This window comes from Phoxinus phoxinus (assembly GCF_949152265.1).
Source record: "Phoxinus phoxinus genome assembly, chromosome: 21".
NCBI lineage: Eukaryota > Metazoa > Chordata > Actinopteri > Cypriniformes > Leuciscidae > Phoxinus > Phoxinus phoxinus.
Genome location: NC_136896.1, coordinates 1,909,836 through 1,927,542, shown reverse-complemented (window position 1 = coordinate 1,927,542; position 17,707 = coordinate 1,909,836). Strand labels below are relative to the sequence as shown.

Sequence of the window (17,707 nt, the reverse complement as noted above, 5' to 3'; positions counted from 1 at the left end):
ATATATTATATAGACTCATTACATGCAAAGTGAGATATTTCAAGCCTTTATTGTTATAATTGTGATGATTATGGCTTACAGTTTATGAAAACCTTTTCACAATATTCTAATTTTGAATTTGGGGTTTTCATAATCTGCCATAATCATCAAAATTATAACAATAAAGGCTTGAAATATCTCACTTTGCATGTAATGAGTCTATATAATATATTAGTTTCACCTTTTAAGTTGAATTAAAGAAATAAATGAACTTTTGCACCATATTCTCATTTTTCCACTTTCCCCTGTATACTGTATATAATAAAAATAATGCAAAATGCAGTTTCATGGTCATTTATTGCCAGAAAATATTGTTAATTCATTGGCAGAAGTGGCAGGAAGTTCATTTTGGACCCTGACCTCGTGTGTTTCCAGTCTGAGACTCAGAAACGGAGTGATTTTGATGATCAGTTTGACCAGCGTGTCACCACACAAACACACACAGCATGCGAGTCACACACGGCGCTCATGCAAACACACCCTCATAAAGCAACAGAGTGCATGAAAAGAAAAGCTAAAGCACTGACAGAAGTGCAGGAGTAAAGTCTACAGGATGAGGAATGAAGCGTGTCTCCGGTGAGCCGGCCGTCAGCGGGTCTTACCCAGCTCAGTTATCATTGGGATGTTGTTTCCGCTGCTCTTGTCCTGGCTCAGAGAAACCAGTGGCAGCAACTTGTCTGTTTTAGCTATCAGCATAAAACAACCAGTTACCATAGCGGCCAGTTACCAGACACCCAGAAACCAGCTTCAACATCACTTACCAAAACCCCCAGTTTACCACGAAACAGCATTTACACGCACGCACAACTTATTTCTAATAATTCTAAAGCATTTATTAATCTTAGTTAACGTTAATGTCAACATTTACTAATACATTAGTGAAATTAAAATTTTTACTTGGTTATATTATTTAATGGATTCATAAATAAATGTAACAAATGTATTGCTCATTGTTAGTTAGCTAATGTTATGGTAAAGCGTTACAGATAAAAACAAAAACAAAAAAACATGCTGCATTTATTTGATCTAAAATACAATAAGAACAGTAATATTGTGAATTATTATTATTATTTGGAATAAGTTTTTTTCTATGTATAATAATATATTGTGAAATCCAATTTATTCCTGTGATCAAAGTTGAATTTTCAGCATCATTACTCCAGTCTTCAGTGTCACATGATCCTTCAGAAATCAGTATAATATGATGATCTGATGCTCAAGACACATTTATGATCATTTTCAATGTTAATATTTTTGTGTAAACTGTGATAAATTGTATTTTTTAGGATTCTTTGATGAATATAAAAGTTCAAAAGAACAGCATTTATTTGAAATATAATCTTTTGCAACATTATAAAGGTGTTTGTTGTCACTCTTGATGAACTGCTGAGTAAGAGTGTGTGTGAGGTTGAGATGTGGGTCTCACCGAGCTCAGTGATGATGGGGATGTTTGCTCCTGTGGTTATGGACACCTGGCGTACCAGACCGTGTACAGGACTGTTCTCCGGAGAGGAGCGATCCATCCCAGGAGGAGTGAAACCTGGAGCAGGAACACAACAGAAGAACAACTGTCAGTGACAAACAAAACCAGTGCAGTCCTGTCTGACCTTCTGTGTGACTTTCACTGCAAAACAGGTTTTCTCTCACTCACTAGTTTTGTTTTGATAAATTTGCGTCCCAAAAGAAAGAGGTGATTCTGAACTGCCAGAAACGAGTCGTCAGTAATTCAGTCTCACTTCCTGCTGAATCTACATAGGTTTGTAACTAATTTGCATAATGCCTGCTTCTGGTCTTTAAATTTATTCTTTTATCCAAAGCGACTTACAAATGACAACAATAGAAGCAGTTAAACTAACAGTAGGACAACAAAATGCAAGTGCTATGACCCTTCACAGTTTAATCTAACGCAGTTTTTTTTGGGGGGGGTATTGGGTATTGATTGGCTGAACAGCGTCTCTTAGCTCCGCCCTCAAACACTGTAGTGTATCTGAGACTGGAAGATTTCGGTTCGTGTTGTTCGTGTCGAGAAGACGCTGTTTTCTGAGATTAAAACGGTAAAACCCACGCCATCGTTACTGTTCGTATCACTGTGATCAAGAGCTGAGATTCAGATATGATAATGAGCGTTTGCTTTCTGACCAATCACAACAGAGCAGCTCTCAGCGAGGCGGAGCTTAGAGACTGAATCTGCAGACGAAGCGTTTCAGAGACTGAGAGAAAAGAGCTGACGCTGCGGTGTGTATTATGAGGATATTAAAGTGTTTTAGACCATAAATGCATGTAAACATGTTGTTGGAGACTCAAAAACAACATTAAGAACCTTTAAACTAGCAAACAGGGTCACTTTTTGAGATATTAAGCACTGTCTGAAAATGAAGTGAATTTAAAATAATTAAAAAATTTCTTGTTTCCCCTTTGAATCCAATCCCACTGTCATATATTTGTTGTTGTTTTAAGCATAAACTCACTGTCTTTCATCTCAATATCTCATGTAAACACTATTTTATTTGACATATGTTTTGGAAAACAAGACTGAGGAATAAAATCCTCTCAGCATTGTTCTGACGGGCCGGTCCTGCCGTTACCTTGAGAGTTGGCCTGCAGAAGTCCAATACTGTCATCAAACAGCATAGACTTGATGTTGAGAGACGCCAGAATACACTCCTTATCCTGCAGAGAGGCGTCGTCGATGTTGTTCTGATTGGCTGACAGGATGACGCACATGTCACACAAGTTGATGTTGACGGCTCTCAGATCGGCCCGGCTCAGCGGAGTGCCCTGAACGAGTGACAGGCATCAGAAACACGCCGGCCCAGACGCCATCACTGGTCAACAGAGAGAGACGCCACTCACCGGTAAGATGGAGACTTTGGGGAAGTTGTGTAGCGTCTCCCACTCTCTCTTCAGGTACTCCAGAGACCCCACGAACACGATGGGCTTCAGCTCATGATAATGGAAGTTACTGGCTCTCAGAGGCATCACCAGGTTACGAAGACCAATCAGAGCCGACTTCACGCACCCGAATATACAAACCACCACGTGACCACTCAAAACGGTCATCGCTGCCTCGCTCCGAGTCTGAGAGAAAACAACACACAAATATGATTCATAACTGACCTCACAAACACTAGTCGGACAATAACTTAAACTATTGAAAGAACATATAGGTTCATTGAAATAATATAAATGTTAAATTAAATTAATCACATCCAAAATAAAAGTTTGTGTTTGCGTAATATATGTGTGTGTGCTGTGTATAATCATTTCTATATAAAAACACACACAATCATGTATATATTTAAGAAAAATTGGTTATATTTATATATAATATAAATTCTATAAATGTATATACAGTATATAAATGCAAATATTTCTTAAATATATACATGAATGTGTGTGTATTTATACATAATAATTATACACAGCACACACACATATATTATGCAAACACAAACTTTTATTTTGGATGCGATTAATTGCGATTAATCTTTTGACAGCCCTAATATATATATATATATAAAACTTTCAGTAATACTTTCAGCAAACTGCCAAAGAAAAATGTCTTATTTAGTTGAAAATTAAAAAAAAAAAAAAAAAAAGACACAAAAAAGTAATAAAATTACTTAACAAAAATACTCAAAGTTTTCAAGTTTTACTCTTCTCTTCTAAGTAAATATTTCAGTTAGTTGGCATGGCAACATTTTTAATTTTCATTTAGTTTTGTTGAAGAACTAAAATCAATAACACTAAATTTTTTATTTTTTTTTAAACAAACACTGAATATGCATATTTTTCTTAAACCAACAAAAATATATAATTTCTATTTTGTTTAGGTTAAAGTACTAAAATTACTAAACTAAACTAAAAACTGACATAAAAATAATATAAAATAGACATTTGAATTGACATAAACTGACAAACAAACAAAATGAATAATACTAAAATGAAAAACATACAAATAAAATGTAATTTAAAATATTAATAAATGCTATAATACAATGTAAAATATGATACTATAACACTGGTCTGGCATCTAAATAATGGAAAACAGAAAGTAGCAGTTCTGCTGTTTTAAAGTGTAATTTCCCTCAGTTCAGTTCTGTAATGTTCGGATAGTCTCTTACCAGGAGGACCTTCTCTATGTCTTTTGATGGACACCAGTGGAACATTCCTGTAGAATCATATCTCTTTATGTTCTCATCCATTGTTTCCATTTGATCGTGTCCTGGGACCAGCAACGGGTCATGCCTGAAGTAAACAAACCACAAAAACATTGAATAGTTCAAATGCCAACATCCCGACTCGGCCACATTCATGTTCCGGTTCCGGTTGACACAATGACACGCTTTAGCCTTCATAAATCCCACATTTGAGGAGAATGAATTGGATCCCGGGAAGCACGGCTCGTGTTACAGGACATGATGGAGAACAGGGAGTCTCAGGGACGTTTGATTTGCCCATTAAAGAGGTGAAGGTTTCAGCAGATGTCAGAGAGCTGCTGTGACTTTATGTTCAGTCTGCCTCCGCTCCATCACGAGGCCATTAGAGTCTGAGCTGAACACGGCTCTCTTCACCTCCTCCAGCTCTCTGTCCATCACATTTAATGCCCACCGTGACAGCCGAACCACACGGTCAGCCGCGTTACATCACAAACACACACTCTCTCTGTCCTCATGGCCACTCAAGGGTTAATATTAAATAAATCGGTCAAGAACATGTCATGTTTAAAAAATAATAATAATTTGCATTTAAAAAAATACATTTGCATACCTAATATTCTATATATTTTTTGTATTATCACATTATTTTATGACAATTAACCTCTCAAAAACGAATTCACATTACTTTTCCAATTACAATTATATTACAATATTATAAACAATGATACATATATATATATATATAATAAATTAATGTAACTTTTTACATTAAATGTATCATTATAATACATTTATAGTATTATTGTTATATAGCAAAAACAATATGAAAATGATTTTATCACTAATTGTGTTACTAAACCAATCATTTAAATTAATAATAGTAATTACCTTGGTAACAACTTGAACTGTAACAATTTTGTTAAGTCATTTAGATTTCATTTTCTCATAAATGTTTTATTTATTTATTTTTTTACATTTTTTAAAGCTTATCATGAAAATAATGTGGATGTTAATGGACTTTTAGTTCATTATTTCCTGTGTTTCCTTTCTAATGTCATTGTTTCTACACGTTGATCATTGGTTGTCATGGTTACTTGTTGTTTCACTGATTGCACACACCTGATCCTCGTTTTTTGACCCTTAGTTGTGTTTATAATGCCCTCAGTTTCACTTATTTCCCGTGTTGGATTATTCTCTCTGAGTAGATCTGCTTCGTCTCGTCTTGACAGTGACAACAATGTTAATGGTTCTAAACATAAGCTTCATTTTTTTCATGTAAAATACACTGGAGATTCTCTGATTAGAGTGTAACGTGACTCTGACATGTTTTGGTCATCTGAAGAGTCGAGAGGAGTGTTATCAGACGTGACTCCATCAGAGCTTCACTGACAGCAGATTCATGAAGACTCAATCTCTCGCAGAGAAACAACGGCTAATGTTTCAGCAAACAGCCTCGCTCGCTCTATTCGATACTCTCACGGGCCTGAGTTATCAATGCTGAACACATTTATACGGTCCTCGCCAGCAGAACGTCAATAGCTCAGAGCGGTCAGTGTGTCTCAGTCGGGTCCTGTAGCTGCATAAGACCTGACACAAACACACTCACACACAGGTTGATACGACACATCATTTGGGATTATCATGGAAAACGAAGATAATGAAGATAATGTAAATTGCATAGAAATTTATAATCATAAAGCCAATTAAAGTCGAGTGATTTTTTAGATCACTGAGATTTATGAAGAATAATAATGTCACTGAGTTACTGAACATACACTAGAAAAAAATCGGTGTAGGATCTACTTTCAAACAATTTTCAGTCAGAAATTGCTAATACATTTTTGTTAAATGATTTTGTTGCTGAAATATGTATTATATATTGCAGCAATAAATAAATAAATACAAATATTTGGAAAATTATGTAATTTTGTATATACTTTTCTGTAATGATTTTGTTGCTTAAATACATACCGGTACATTAATATATATATATTGTTTGTTTTCTACAGTTTTATTTATATATATATATATATATATATATATGTGTGTGTGTGTGTGTGTGTGTGTGTGTGTATGTGTGTATTTCAGCAGCAAAATTAAAAAAATTATATAAAAAATGCTATAATTTAACTTTATATATACATACACCATATTATATACTGTATAAAACACACACACACACACACACACACACACACACACACACACGCACACACACACACACACACACACACACACACACACACACAAATAAAACTGTATAAAGCAAATAAAACTGATAATGTAGTGATAATATAAGTACAGTAGGACACTGGGTATTGCAGAAATACTAGATGAGATTATTTTGCACTGTTGATTATGAATGTGTGTGTGTGTGTGTGTGTTGGCTGAGATGTTCTCCAGGCTATGAAAAGCATCAGCGCCCTGAGAGAGTCTCTTCCCTCACATAACCTGACACTAACATGCTTTCTAAAGCGCTCCATTCAATCTGCTCTTCATTACTAATTCACCCGGGCCTGCAGTAACCACAGCTGATACACACACACACACACACACACACACACACACACACACACACACACACACACACACACACACACACACACACACACACACACACACACACACACACACACACACACACACACACACACACACACACACACACACACACACACACACACACACACACACACACACACACACACACACACACTGAGAGCCCTGAGGCAGAACTGCGCAGACAATCAAAGCGCTCGTATAACGCTAGCTTGAAACGGTTGTCCTGCTGTTTGTGAGGTACATGTCCACACACTCGCCGTAGATGAGCTGTGAGAATGCAGAACACACACTTCAGTCAGCGCTTTCCTCGAGTCTGGAACGTGAACGTTACACTACACCAGGAGTTTTGATCATGCTAATCATTATTTCAAGTAGATAAACTGCAGTCTACGCTACAAAGGCTAAAGAAAAACTTATTTAAATGTGTTTTTAAACATAATATCAGATGCTATTTACTTCTTAACAATCAGTTTTAATCTGCTAGTATTTTATTACACAATAACAGGTCTAGTGTTCATTTACGTGTGAATGTAATTTCGAATTATTGGAATAAATATGAGGAATTTCACTGTTTTAATTTTTTTGAGAAATGTCATTAATGTTCTAAATTTATGACAAATAGCCTATAAAAAAAAATCAGGAAACTAGATGAGGAAAAATAAACCATGTGTATGAGTTGACATCCTCTAGATTTGTGCTTATATATGAAAGTGCAATAATTCTGATGAAATGTAAATGACAACAATCGCTGTGATTATAATTATATTTATATATAAAGCAAAATATTTCTTAGCAATAATAACCATTGCAGCAAGACAAAATGTGACTAGGTTTTCATTGACTAAAATGCTCAGATTTTTGGTTGATTAAAACTAGCTGACAAAATTAATATTAAATAGGACATACAGAAAAAAGCATGTCGTCTATAAATGGAGACACAAAATTAATCAGTAAATCATTTTGTTAAACGTTACATTTATATGAAATGTTCAAACAAGCCAACAGTACGGTATATATATATATGAAATTGAAATTGAGATGTATATATAATCTGAAAGCTGAGTAAATAATCTCTCCACTGATGTGTGGTTTGTTAGGATAGGACAATATTTGGTCGAGACACAACTATTGAAAATCTGGAATCTGAGGAGCAAAAAAATGTAAACATTGAGAAAATCTGCTTTAAAGTTGTGCATTTATGTTCACGATTGTGCTGCATTCACTCACAAAAATACATGTTTTATATATTTACGGTAGGACATTTACTAAATATCTTCATGGAACATGATCTTAAAGGGCACCTATTATGGAATTTTGAAATGTACCTTTCATGTAGTGTGTAACATAGATCTAAGTGAACAAAAACATCCTGCAAAGTTTAAAATATGAAAGTGCACCGTATATAAAGTTATTGTCTTTCAAAAGTGAGAGTCGACTCTGAGTCATTTTTATGAATCGTTAGAAGACCGAAGCTTTTTCTCTGACTAGATGACGTCAACTTGTCAAGTTATTTGAATACGATACGCCCACTTATTGCGCTCCAAGGCCAGGGACAATATCATGGCGACGAGACTGTGTTCTGAAGTGCAGCTCAAAAGCAAACTTTTTTCATCTGCCCAAGGAGGAGCATTTGAAGACTAAGTGGCTACAATTCACTATACCACAGAAGTATAGTCCGAGCCTTGTGCTTTGTTCGCGTCATTTTGAAGACGATTGCTTTTTAAATATGCACTCAAACTTGGATTCGCGAGCGGCTGATATTGAAGGAAGGTTCAGTTCCAAGTGTATTTGCATCAGCTTCCTCCTCCGTATCACAACCTGTAAGTGTTATTAATAATTTTTGCTTTTATATTTTATGTAGCATGCTTAATAATTATTTTGTTTGTTGTGTAGGCTAAGCACCGTTTAGCTTCTAGGTCTTCAATGACAATTGTATTGAGATATGTGAAGTGTTTGTCGTTGTTTTCGGAGTTGTCTAAAGAATAGAGTAATACCTCGTAGTAACGTAACTGCATTTTTTTTTTGTAAAAACGTTATGTTTATGCATCGGGCTAACGCAGACAAAGACTGATTGTGCTTTTACAATATGAACTCTGGGCTATGCTCGCTAACATAACATTAAATTCTTTATCTTATTTTTCGTTTTTTACTACAAACTATAAAGCAGTGGACTATAATCATTATTATAACACAATTTAATTGATAAAAGCATCATTGCACTCCGTGTTAAAAATAAGTATTATCTCTGTAAACACTGCTGGGTCATCTGACCAATCAACGCAGATTAGCGTCGCGCAGAGGAGGGGTTTGAAAAACGAGTCGTTGAACGATTCATTTGGGAGTCGGTGAGCAAATCAGGTAAAAATAAATGCATATTATACGACAACAAAAGTGTTTTTTGTCATTGCATGCATGTAAAACTGTTGTTGGGGACTCCCACAACAACATTAGGAACATTTTAAATGTCATAATAGGTGCCCTTTAATATCCTCATGATTTTTGGCATAAAAGAAAAATGGATAATTTTGACCCGTACAGTGTATAGTTGCTATTGCCACAGATATACCCGTGCGGCTCCAGACTGGGTTTGAGTGACAGGGTCACATATATATATATATATATATATATATATATATATGAATAATATGAATAAATTATTCATTATTTGGTGATTTATTTCCCTCTAAATCCCACTTGTTGTCAATTACAGTCTGTATAATATGAATCATTCCTGTCTGGTGTCTTGATAAAGTATTCAGAAGATATTATTCTCATTCCATCATTGCATATTAATGGCTTTTATTAATTCAATAGCAGCTCTTTCATCCGTCAGAATCAATAAATGGATGTGTAATTCTGACGGACAGGATAAAAGGCCGGTTCGGGGAGTTAAGAGCAGGCGTCGTGTGGGACAGCACTAAGTGCGGCGAGACCGGCAGCAGAACTACAGCCTGAGGCGACGGAGGCGGATCCTGCACTCTGATTGGCTGGAGTCACTGGTGTCGTTTTGTGAGGGATAGAGACGCCCTGACACCTCGAAAACACACTCACACTAGTGCACACACACACATGAGCAACAACTACACGGACATTTTCTGAAATATAAAGTTCATTTATTTCAATAATTCAACTTAAAAGGTGAAACTAATATATTATATAGACTCATTACATGCAAAGTGAGATATTTCAAGCCTTTATTTGTTATAATTTTGATGATTATGAAATTATGAAGATACAGCTCATGAAAATATAGCTATAAGACATAAGCTATAATCCATAATCATCAAAATTATAACTAATAAAGGCTTGAAATATCTCACTTTGCATGTAATGAGTCTATTTAATATATTAGTTTCACCTTTTAAGTTGAATTACTGAAATAAATTAACTTTTGCACCATATTCTAATTTTTCTCAATATTTTTCCAGTTTCACGTGTATTAGGGAGAGTTTTTATCACAGCTTGTGGATGTTTTAAATGAGTGTGTGTGTGTGTGTGTGTGTGTGCGTGCGTGCGTGTGTGTGTATCGTAATATGTTAGTATGTCCTTCAGGAGATCTTAATTCTCCAGCCAGACTGTCGTTGAAAATAATAACTTGTTCTTCAGTGACTTGCCTGGTTAAATAAAGGTTAATAATATCTTTATAGTGCAGTGTAGTGTAATAATGCCACATTGCTGACTGCAGAGACACGTCTGCGCTCTCACCTGATCTTCGGCGAGCAGTTCGGTGACGTCCTCATTCCTCCGTTACGCTGTTTCTTCTTGGGCGACAGAGCCGACTGCTGTTCCTCCTCGACGACTGAAACAGAACACACACTCAGACAGCGGTCGGGGACAATACGAAGGGATGAAGAAGAGAATGAGAGAGAAACACAGAGTTTTGAGTAGGAAGTTTGACTAACAATCCTTTACCAGCATTAGCTTCACACGTACCATTAAAATGGATTATTTCACTCTCTTTTTAAACGCATATGCCCAGAAAAATAGACAAGCAGCTTTCAACTAGAGTCTAATATTAATGTATAATATAATATACTGTAACTAATTAAACATTAATCATTAAACTTATCTGCCAACGGCTGGTGAAGGAAACACACCGTGTCATGAATATTTCTTAGTCCATTTTTAATAAAATCAGTTAATTATGTCCTAAAAACATTTACTTTAGTTTAGCTTTAACTATGAAACTATTAGGTTTGCAAGTAATTTTTTACTTTTACAATGCATTTTTATAAAATAATTATAAATTTTATTAAGATGCAATCATAATTCGGTTCCACATACTTTCGTTTGAGTGGCTTAAAATATTATATTCACTTGTTTTTGGTTTTATTTAGCTCTACTAAACGACCTGCAAAAACACAGTAAATGAACAAACATATTTTTCCAATAATCAACACAGGAGTGTTTTAGTATTTCTGAACTCTGTTAGTCCACATGCATTTGCCACACTGCCAGGCCGAGTCTTACGGAGTCTGAGGGTGGAGCTGGAATGATATCTGTATTTAACAGGCAGACTACAGGCCCGATGCAGACCTGTGCCCGCGCCTGTGCCCGCGCCCGCGCCTGTGCCCGCGCCCGCGCCTGTGCCCGCGCCCGTCTGACACAGGTCTCGAGAGCTGGCCAGGCTGAGTCTGTGCAGGTATGAGGCGGCGGGTGACAGCACACTCCCTGTACGGTTATTAACTAACGGCACCTGGACAGCAGGGGGCGCTCTCACTGTTCTCACTCGGATTAGCGTGGCTTTAGGATTCTGGGGCTGGAATGTTGCATTGAGCTCATCGTTTACTGTCGGACAAGAAACATTCATAATCAGGCAGTGGAGAGAATCATGCAAATCTAGAAATTACCATAACATGGATTACACTGGGTATCTTTATACTGGTGCTAACGTGTGACTGAAGTAATGTTGTGTATTTTAGATTTGTTTATTTCAATGTACTTATTTTAATAATATCTATTCAATTTAAAGTGAACATTTAGCTTTAGTATTTTTATGAGAAAAATTTGTTAAATTTTTTTTCCAATGCTATTTTCCTACCATCTTGACTATGTCATTGATTGTATATATTAAACTGTAATATTAAACACAGATGCTGATGTCAAATTGTTTTGAGACCTAATATTTTTGTTTGCTATTTAATGTGATACTTGAAAATACCGTTTTTTTTAATATAATGGGGGAAAAAAATACAGATTTAAATCCAGTGCATGTTTTAAAAAAAATATTGATTATCTGTATTAATTTTTTTCTTTTTCTTTTTACTTATGTAATTATTTATTGATTTATTATTGACATCTGTCAGGTAGTGGTGACATTCAAAAAACTAAAGCTAGCTGAATTATTCTGGATTATTCTAAACTTCACAGAAAACTTTAGAAGACAATGAAAGCTAAAGCAGTGAAGTATAAGCCGTTTATAAAGTTATCAGAACTGCAGTTTAGCAGCGCCACCTGGTGCCGGATGAGAGCTGGTACATCAGTGCACATACACACACACCCTGAAAGTACAGTAATTTAGACACTTACGGCCCGTGTGAACTTCCTACATCCACTAAATATTATCAATAAGCAAAAGACTCAAGGCTTAACTATATAACTATACCAGCGTTTATTCTAAGCACGTGCTTGTCTGTCACTGCGCAATTACATATTTATGTGTGACTTTATGTACTATTTTGGACTGCTGCACCAGAACAAGTCGCATTAAATGTTTTTATGTGTAATACACACTGAGGTTTGGACATGAGCAGAAGAATGAATGAAGGAAGTGAGGAAGAAACACATGAGTAAAAATGCAGGAAAGACTTACTTGATTTGATGTATCCGTTATAGTTACTTTTAGCTGAGAAAATACAAAGACAAAGTGAAGTTAAGACACATGGAGCAATGAAATGATGAACCAGAGAGCATTTCAGTAACAAAATCTAAAGACGAAAGAAATAGGCCTATAAAGTAAATCCCACTAGCGTGAGCGTTTTCTCTACAGAACTGACCATCGTCAAAAACCTATAGTCTATAAATGAACATGTTCAGTAAAAGCAAATAAGTGAAGCACCATGGAAAAGAAAACCTACACAAACTCATCAAGAAATGGTTAGCCCAAAAATCATGCACATACTTATATAAATAGTACACTATCCACTGTTACTCTGATTTAAATTAGCTGTTTAGCTAGTCTCCCAGCCTGACCCATTAATGCCTTTAAAACCATCAAACCAGACCAACCTAACCAGCTTGATCCGGCTGGGACACCAGCTAACCTGCGGCGCTTACACATCCATCCTTTATCCTCACTTACACTACCGTGCAAAAGTTTGGAATCGCTCAGATTTTTTAAACAAGTCTCTTATGCTCACAAAGGCCGATTAAAAATACAATAAAAACAGTAATATTGTGAAATATTATTACAATTTAAAATAGCTGTTTTCTATATGAATATATTTTAAACTGTAATTTATTCCTGTGATCAAAGCTGAATTTTCAGCATCATTACTCCAGTCTTCAGTGTCACATGATCCTTCAGAAATCAGTATAATATGATGAACTGATGCTCAAGACATGTTTATTATTATTATCCTCAATGTTGAAAAAAATGATGTACAATTTATTTTCAGGATTCTCTAAATGAATTTACATTTTAAAATATATTCAAATAGAAAACATCTATTTTAAATTGTCATACCGGTAATATTAAACAATATTACTGTTTTTTTTGTGTTGTTGTTGTATTTTTAATCAAATAAATGCAGCCTTGGTGAGCAGAAGAGATTTCTTAAAAAAAACATAAAAAATCTTACTTATTCCTAACCTATATACTGTATGTCATATATATATATATATATATATACCTATTTACAGCATATACTGTATAATTCTCCTATATAACCATCTTCCTATACTGTAAGTGTTAGTAATTCCAATCACCACATCTAAATTATTAGCATTAAACAGCATAAACTGCACATAATTGAGATGAAGACTGCTGTGTTTTATTCTAAACATATCCGAACGTAAAATAAAACATTCAAATGAAGATTGAATGAATAACAAAACTAAACTACTGAACTGCATCATTACATTTCACACAAACTGCATGCAGGAGTCCAAGTCTACCACACAGATACTGTATGGGCTTCACAACATGGCACTGCACCAGCCAGATGGCACATAAACACAGGCGGCGGGCACAGATGACTACACAGGCACTCGGCACAAGTGCCACCTGGGAAGGCGTTCACTTACAGGAGTGTAAAGTGGTCGTGTTATCATACAGAGACACGGGAGAGAGGGGGAAGCCACGGTGCAGAACCTCCATGTTACTAGCCACACTGTCTGACATGCACGAGCAGCCATGTTCTGCCCCACCGCAAGCTACACAACATGCCAGACGCATTCTCTTGTAGTTGGACTTCTTGTCTGGGGTCATGGGGTGGATGAGGGGAAAGGAGGAGGAGAAGCATGTTAATGGATGGGAGAATTATTTCACTAACAGAAGCTGGATATCTGGAAACTACAGCGGGCCAAGTATAGAGCCCTGAGGAACACCGTCAGAAAATCATGTTTGTTATCAAGTTATATACAATTCTGTTACAGAATAAAATATGTTGTGTTTTTCAACAACAAGGTATCAGCTTAACATGTTTCAATTCTGTTTTTAAATATTTTTTATATTCCTGGTAATATTCTATTTTTTGAGATGGAAATGCATGGAGGTGAATGAAAAGGAGCTCACTGTAACGCTTCCAGTCGTGGTATATACAATACAGTAATTTTACCTCTTAAAGGAGTAGTTCACTTCAGAATTAATATATTTTTTATTATATTTTTAGAAAATTACAGATGGTTTGTCTAGATAAGACCCTTATTCCTCGGCTGGGATCGTGTCGAGACTTTAAAGCTGCACTGAAACTCACATTTGGACCTTCAAACCGTTGAAGTCACTATATGGAGAAAAATCCTGTAATGTTTTATTCAAAAACCTTAATTTCTTTTTGACTGAAGAAAGAAAGACATGAACATCTTGGATGACGTGGGGGTGAGCAAATTATTAGGACATTTTAATTCTGAAGTGAACTGATCCTTTAAATAATACAAAACACAATTATCTCATAAATCACAAAAATTTGTTCTTTTAGAATAAAACAAAAAACATATAGGGTTATATCTAAACTCAAAACAGAATAATCCTCAGAAAAGCCCAAGTACTGTTAGGATCCTGTTAGAACAAGTGAAAGGTAAATCTGTCTCCTGCTGATGATGGATGACAGTGGGTTGATGGGAGATGTAGTTTTACATTCACACATGCAGCAGGCTAACAGTAGCAATCTGCATTAACAGATGAAGGCAGTCATTACTCACAATACAACACTATCAGAGGGTGAGGGAAATGATCAGATCCAGGGCAGCGAGAAAAAGGGAAAACGTGTCAGTTACTAAAAACGTTTTTTTTTTTTTTTTTTAGGTATTAGTATCAGGTGGAGGTAAAAGCCAAAAAGGTCAATAATGAGGCCAGACGGTGCAGGGATTTTGGGAAGAAAAACAAAAAAACTCCTCGGCAGAGACTTTTCTTTGTAAATACACGTACGATTTCTTCTGTTATGTATCATAATAATCGCCAGCTGTGGGGAAAATTGTGGTAAACTGTAATGGAAAATCCTCACAACAAAGCTAGTTTAATGATCCCCAAAATTCCCAGAGATTCTATTTGATTACATAACTTAATAAAAGTTGCAATTAAAATAATACATTTATTTATTATGTAAAATGAAAAGCAATATGAAATACACCCTATTTACAGGTGAAACTGGTCAAATTAGAATATCATGCAAAAGTTCATTTATTTCAGTAATTCAACTTAAAAGGTGAAACTAATATATTATATAGACTCATTACATGCAAAGTGAGATATTTCAAGCCTTTATTTGTTATATTTTGATGATTATGGCTTACAGTTTATGAAAACCCCAAATTCAAAATTATAATATTGTGAAAAGGTTTTCATAATCCATAATCATCATAATTATAACAAATAAAGGCTTGAAATATCTCACTTTGCATGTAATGAGTCTATATAATATATTAGTTTCACCTTTTAAGTTGAATTACTGAAATAAATGAACTTTTGCATGATATTCTAACTTGTTGAATTTCACCTGTATATATATATATATATGTAAGGTATTTATTAATACATTTCCTCATGGTAATAGATAACCTGTGATGACTTACTCCGTTTGCATCCACACTTCTTGATCCGCTTTGCGTCGGTTATGTCATCGTGACACGCTTTACAGTAGAAAAGTGCCCTAATGGAAAGAGATGATCTTACTCAAACCATGCACACCACAAAAGAGCTGATGTGATATGAATATCTATATCTGGATATGATCTCCTCACCTCTTCACCTCTTTGGCATCACTGGCGATGAAGAAGCCCAGCGTTCCCTCCTGCATCTTCACATGATTGCCCGGGTTGATCAGTGTGCTGGGAACAAACAAACCACAGAATGTGTCCTGAAAACTGCCCTCTGCATTACAGACGGGACAGCTCATGCCACAAAGATGAATACGCATTAAAAACATAACCATCGAATATTCAGATACAGATCAAAACAGAAGAAGAAAATCTAAAGACAAACTGAAGTAAAAAAATGGATCCAAAAGAGAGATTTCAAACCTAGAATACATAAAAATGTTGTTTTAATGTTAATAAGGGCATGCATTTACTAAAATGATTTTTGTAATGAAAGTAAGTAAATTATTGTGATGAAGGAAATTGTTACGTCTGAAAAACAAACCCTTTTAAAGCGATTCTTGCATGCAAACACAAAGTATTTGTTTATTTGGTTAAAAGACATGCAAGCATGGAATAGTTCACGCATAAATTACATTTCTGTCATCATTCCCAGTTTCATGTCATCCTTCTTTTCCTCCATGCAACACAAAAGGAGATAGTAAGACATAGTAGTACGCCAGCTTTGTGAATCAGGGTTCCCACACTTCGGTTAACCTCAGATTCAAGGACCTTTCAAGGACTTTCCAGGTCTGATACCCTCAAATCCAAGGACTGAACCCTCTGGTCCTCTTCATTTAGGGGTCACACTCGGCTCCGTCGCGGTCAAAAGTGACCGAAGCCTTGAAATGTAACTTCTTTTTTTCAGGAAAACAATGTAATGTATTTTTGTTCAATAATATTTTTTATTATTATTTAGAATTTGAAAGGGATTTTATGGTACTATGCAATATTTATTTAAAAAAAATATGAGCAATTTTTTCCATTAGAACTATTTTTATTTTATTTTTATAAATGCAATGTTTCATATTAAAATAGAGTGGAGGCCTTTAAAATCCATTTTTGTTGAAGTGAGAAAAGTGCCATCTGGAGGCAAACGTGTGTAATGTCCTGTAACTAACTGTATAGCTCCCAATATAAAGGCTAGGATGGCTTGAGGGAGTAAATCATGGGCTAACTTTCATTTTAAAGTGAACTACTCCTTTAACATAACGCGTAAATGCCCGTAACTAACGTAAATCAAGCAAGCTAGTGTGCAAAGGCCACGAAGTGTTGCCGAAATAACACATTAGCGGACCGGAGGGAATAATATGGAATTTTTTCCAGAAAACTTCTTGCACAAAATAAATTCAAGCACTTTCAATTTAGATTTTTGCCTTTATTTTTATTTCAGATTCACAAAGTTTCAAGGACCCGTGGGAACCCTGTGTAGAGGACAGTTTCCGGATCATTTTCCCCTCTGCTCCGACTCTCATAGTTATTCAAGTCACATGACCTGCAAAAAACGATGCCGTTTGCTATCCTGGACAGTGTCTAATTCAACACAAGCGTCTAATTCAACACAAGCACAAATTCAATTTTAGAGACTGAGAACATCCAAGTCATGTGGAATACTTTTTACTTTGATTGCATGGAAAAGAACATTGTGCCTA

General features: G+C 35.5%; 1 protein-coding gene across 5 annotated transcripts in view; it reads right to left on the bottom strand.

The window, feature by feature from the left end:
- The window catches only part of kcnma1b (potassium large conductance calcium-activated channel, subfamily M, alpha member 1b), a 112,722-nt gene that overhangs the window by 10,520 nt on the left and 84,495 nt on the right, over nt 1-17,707 (bottom strand). For 4 of the 5 annotated variants that reach the window (XM_079595081.1, XM_079595082.1, XM_079595083.1 and 1 more), the window contains 9 exons: nt 16,161-16,247; nt 15,993-16,069; nt 14,007-14,180; nt 12,574-12,606; nt 10,467-10,560; nt 4,164-4,287; nt 2,893-3,117; nt 2,625-2,817; nt 1,466-1,579 (listed from right to left, as the gene is read on the bottom strand). In XM_079595081.1, the coding sequence (XP_079451207.1) occupies nt 1,466-1,579; nt 2,625-2,817; nt 2,893-3,117; nt 4,164-4,287; nt 10,467-10,560; nt 12,574-12,606; nt 14,007-14,180; nt 15,993-16,069; nt 16,161-16,247 (1,121 nt within the window). The remainder of the gene's footprint in view (nt 1-1,465; nt 1,580-2,624; nt 2,818-2,892; nt 3,118-4,163; nt 4,288-10,466; nt 10,561-12,573; nt 12,607-14,006; nt 14,181-15,992; nt 16,070-16,160; nt 16,248-17,707) is intronic. The other variant, XM_079595084.1, reaches the window with a different exon arrangement.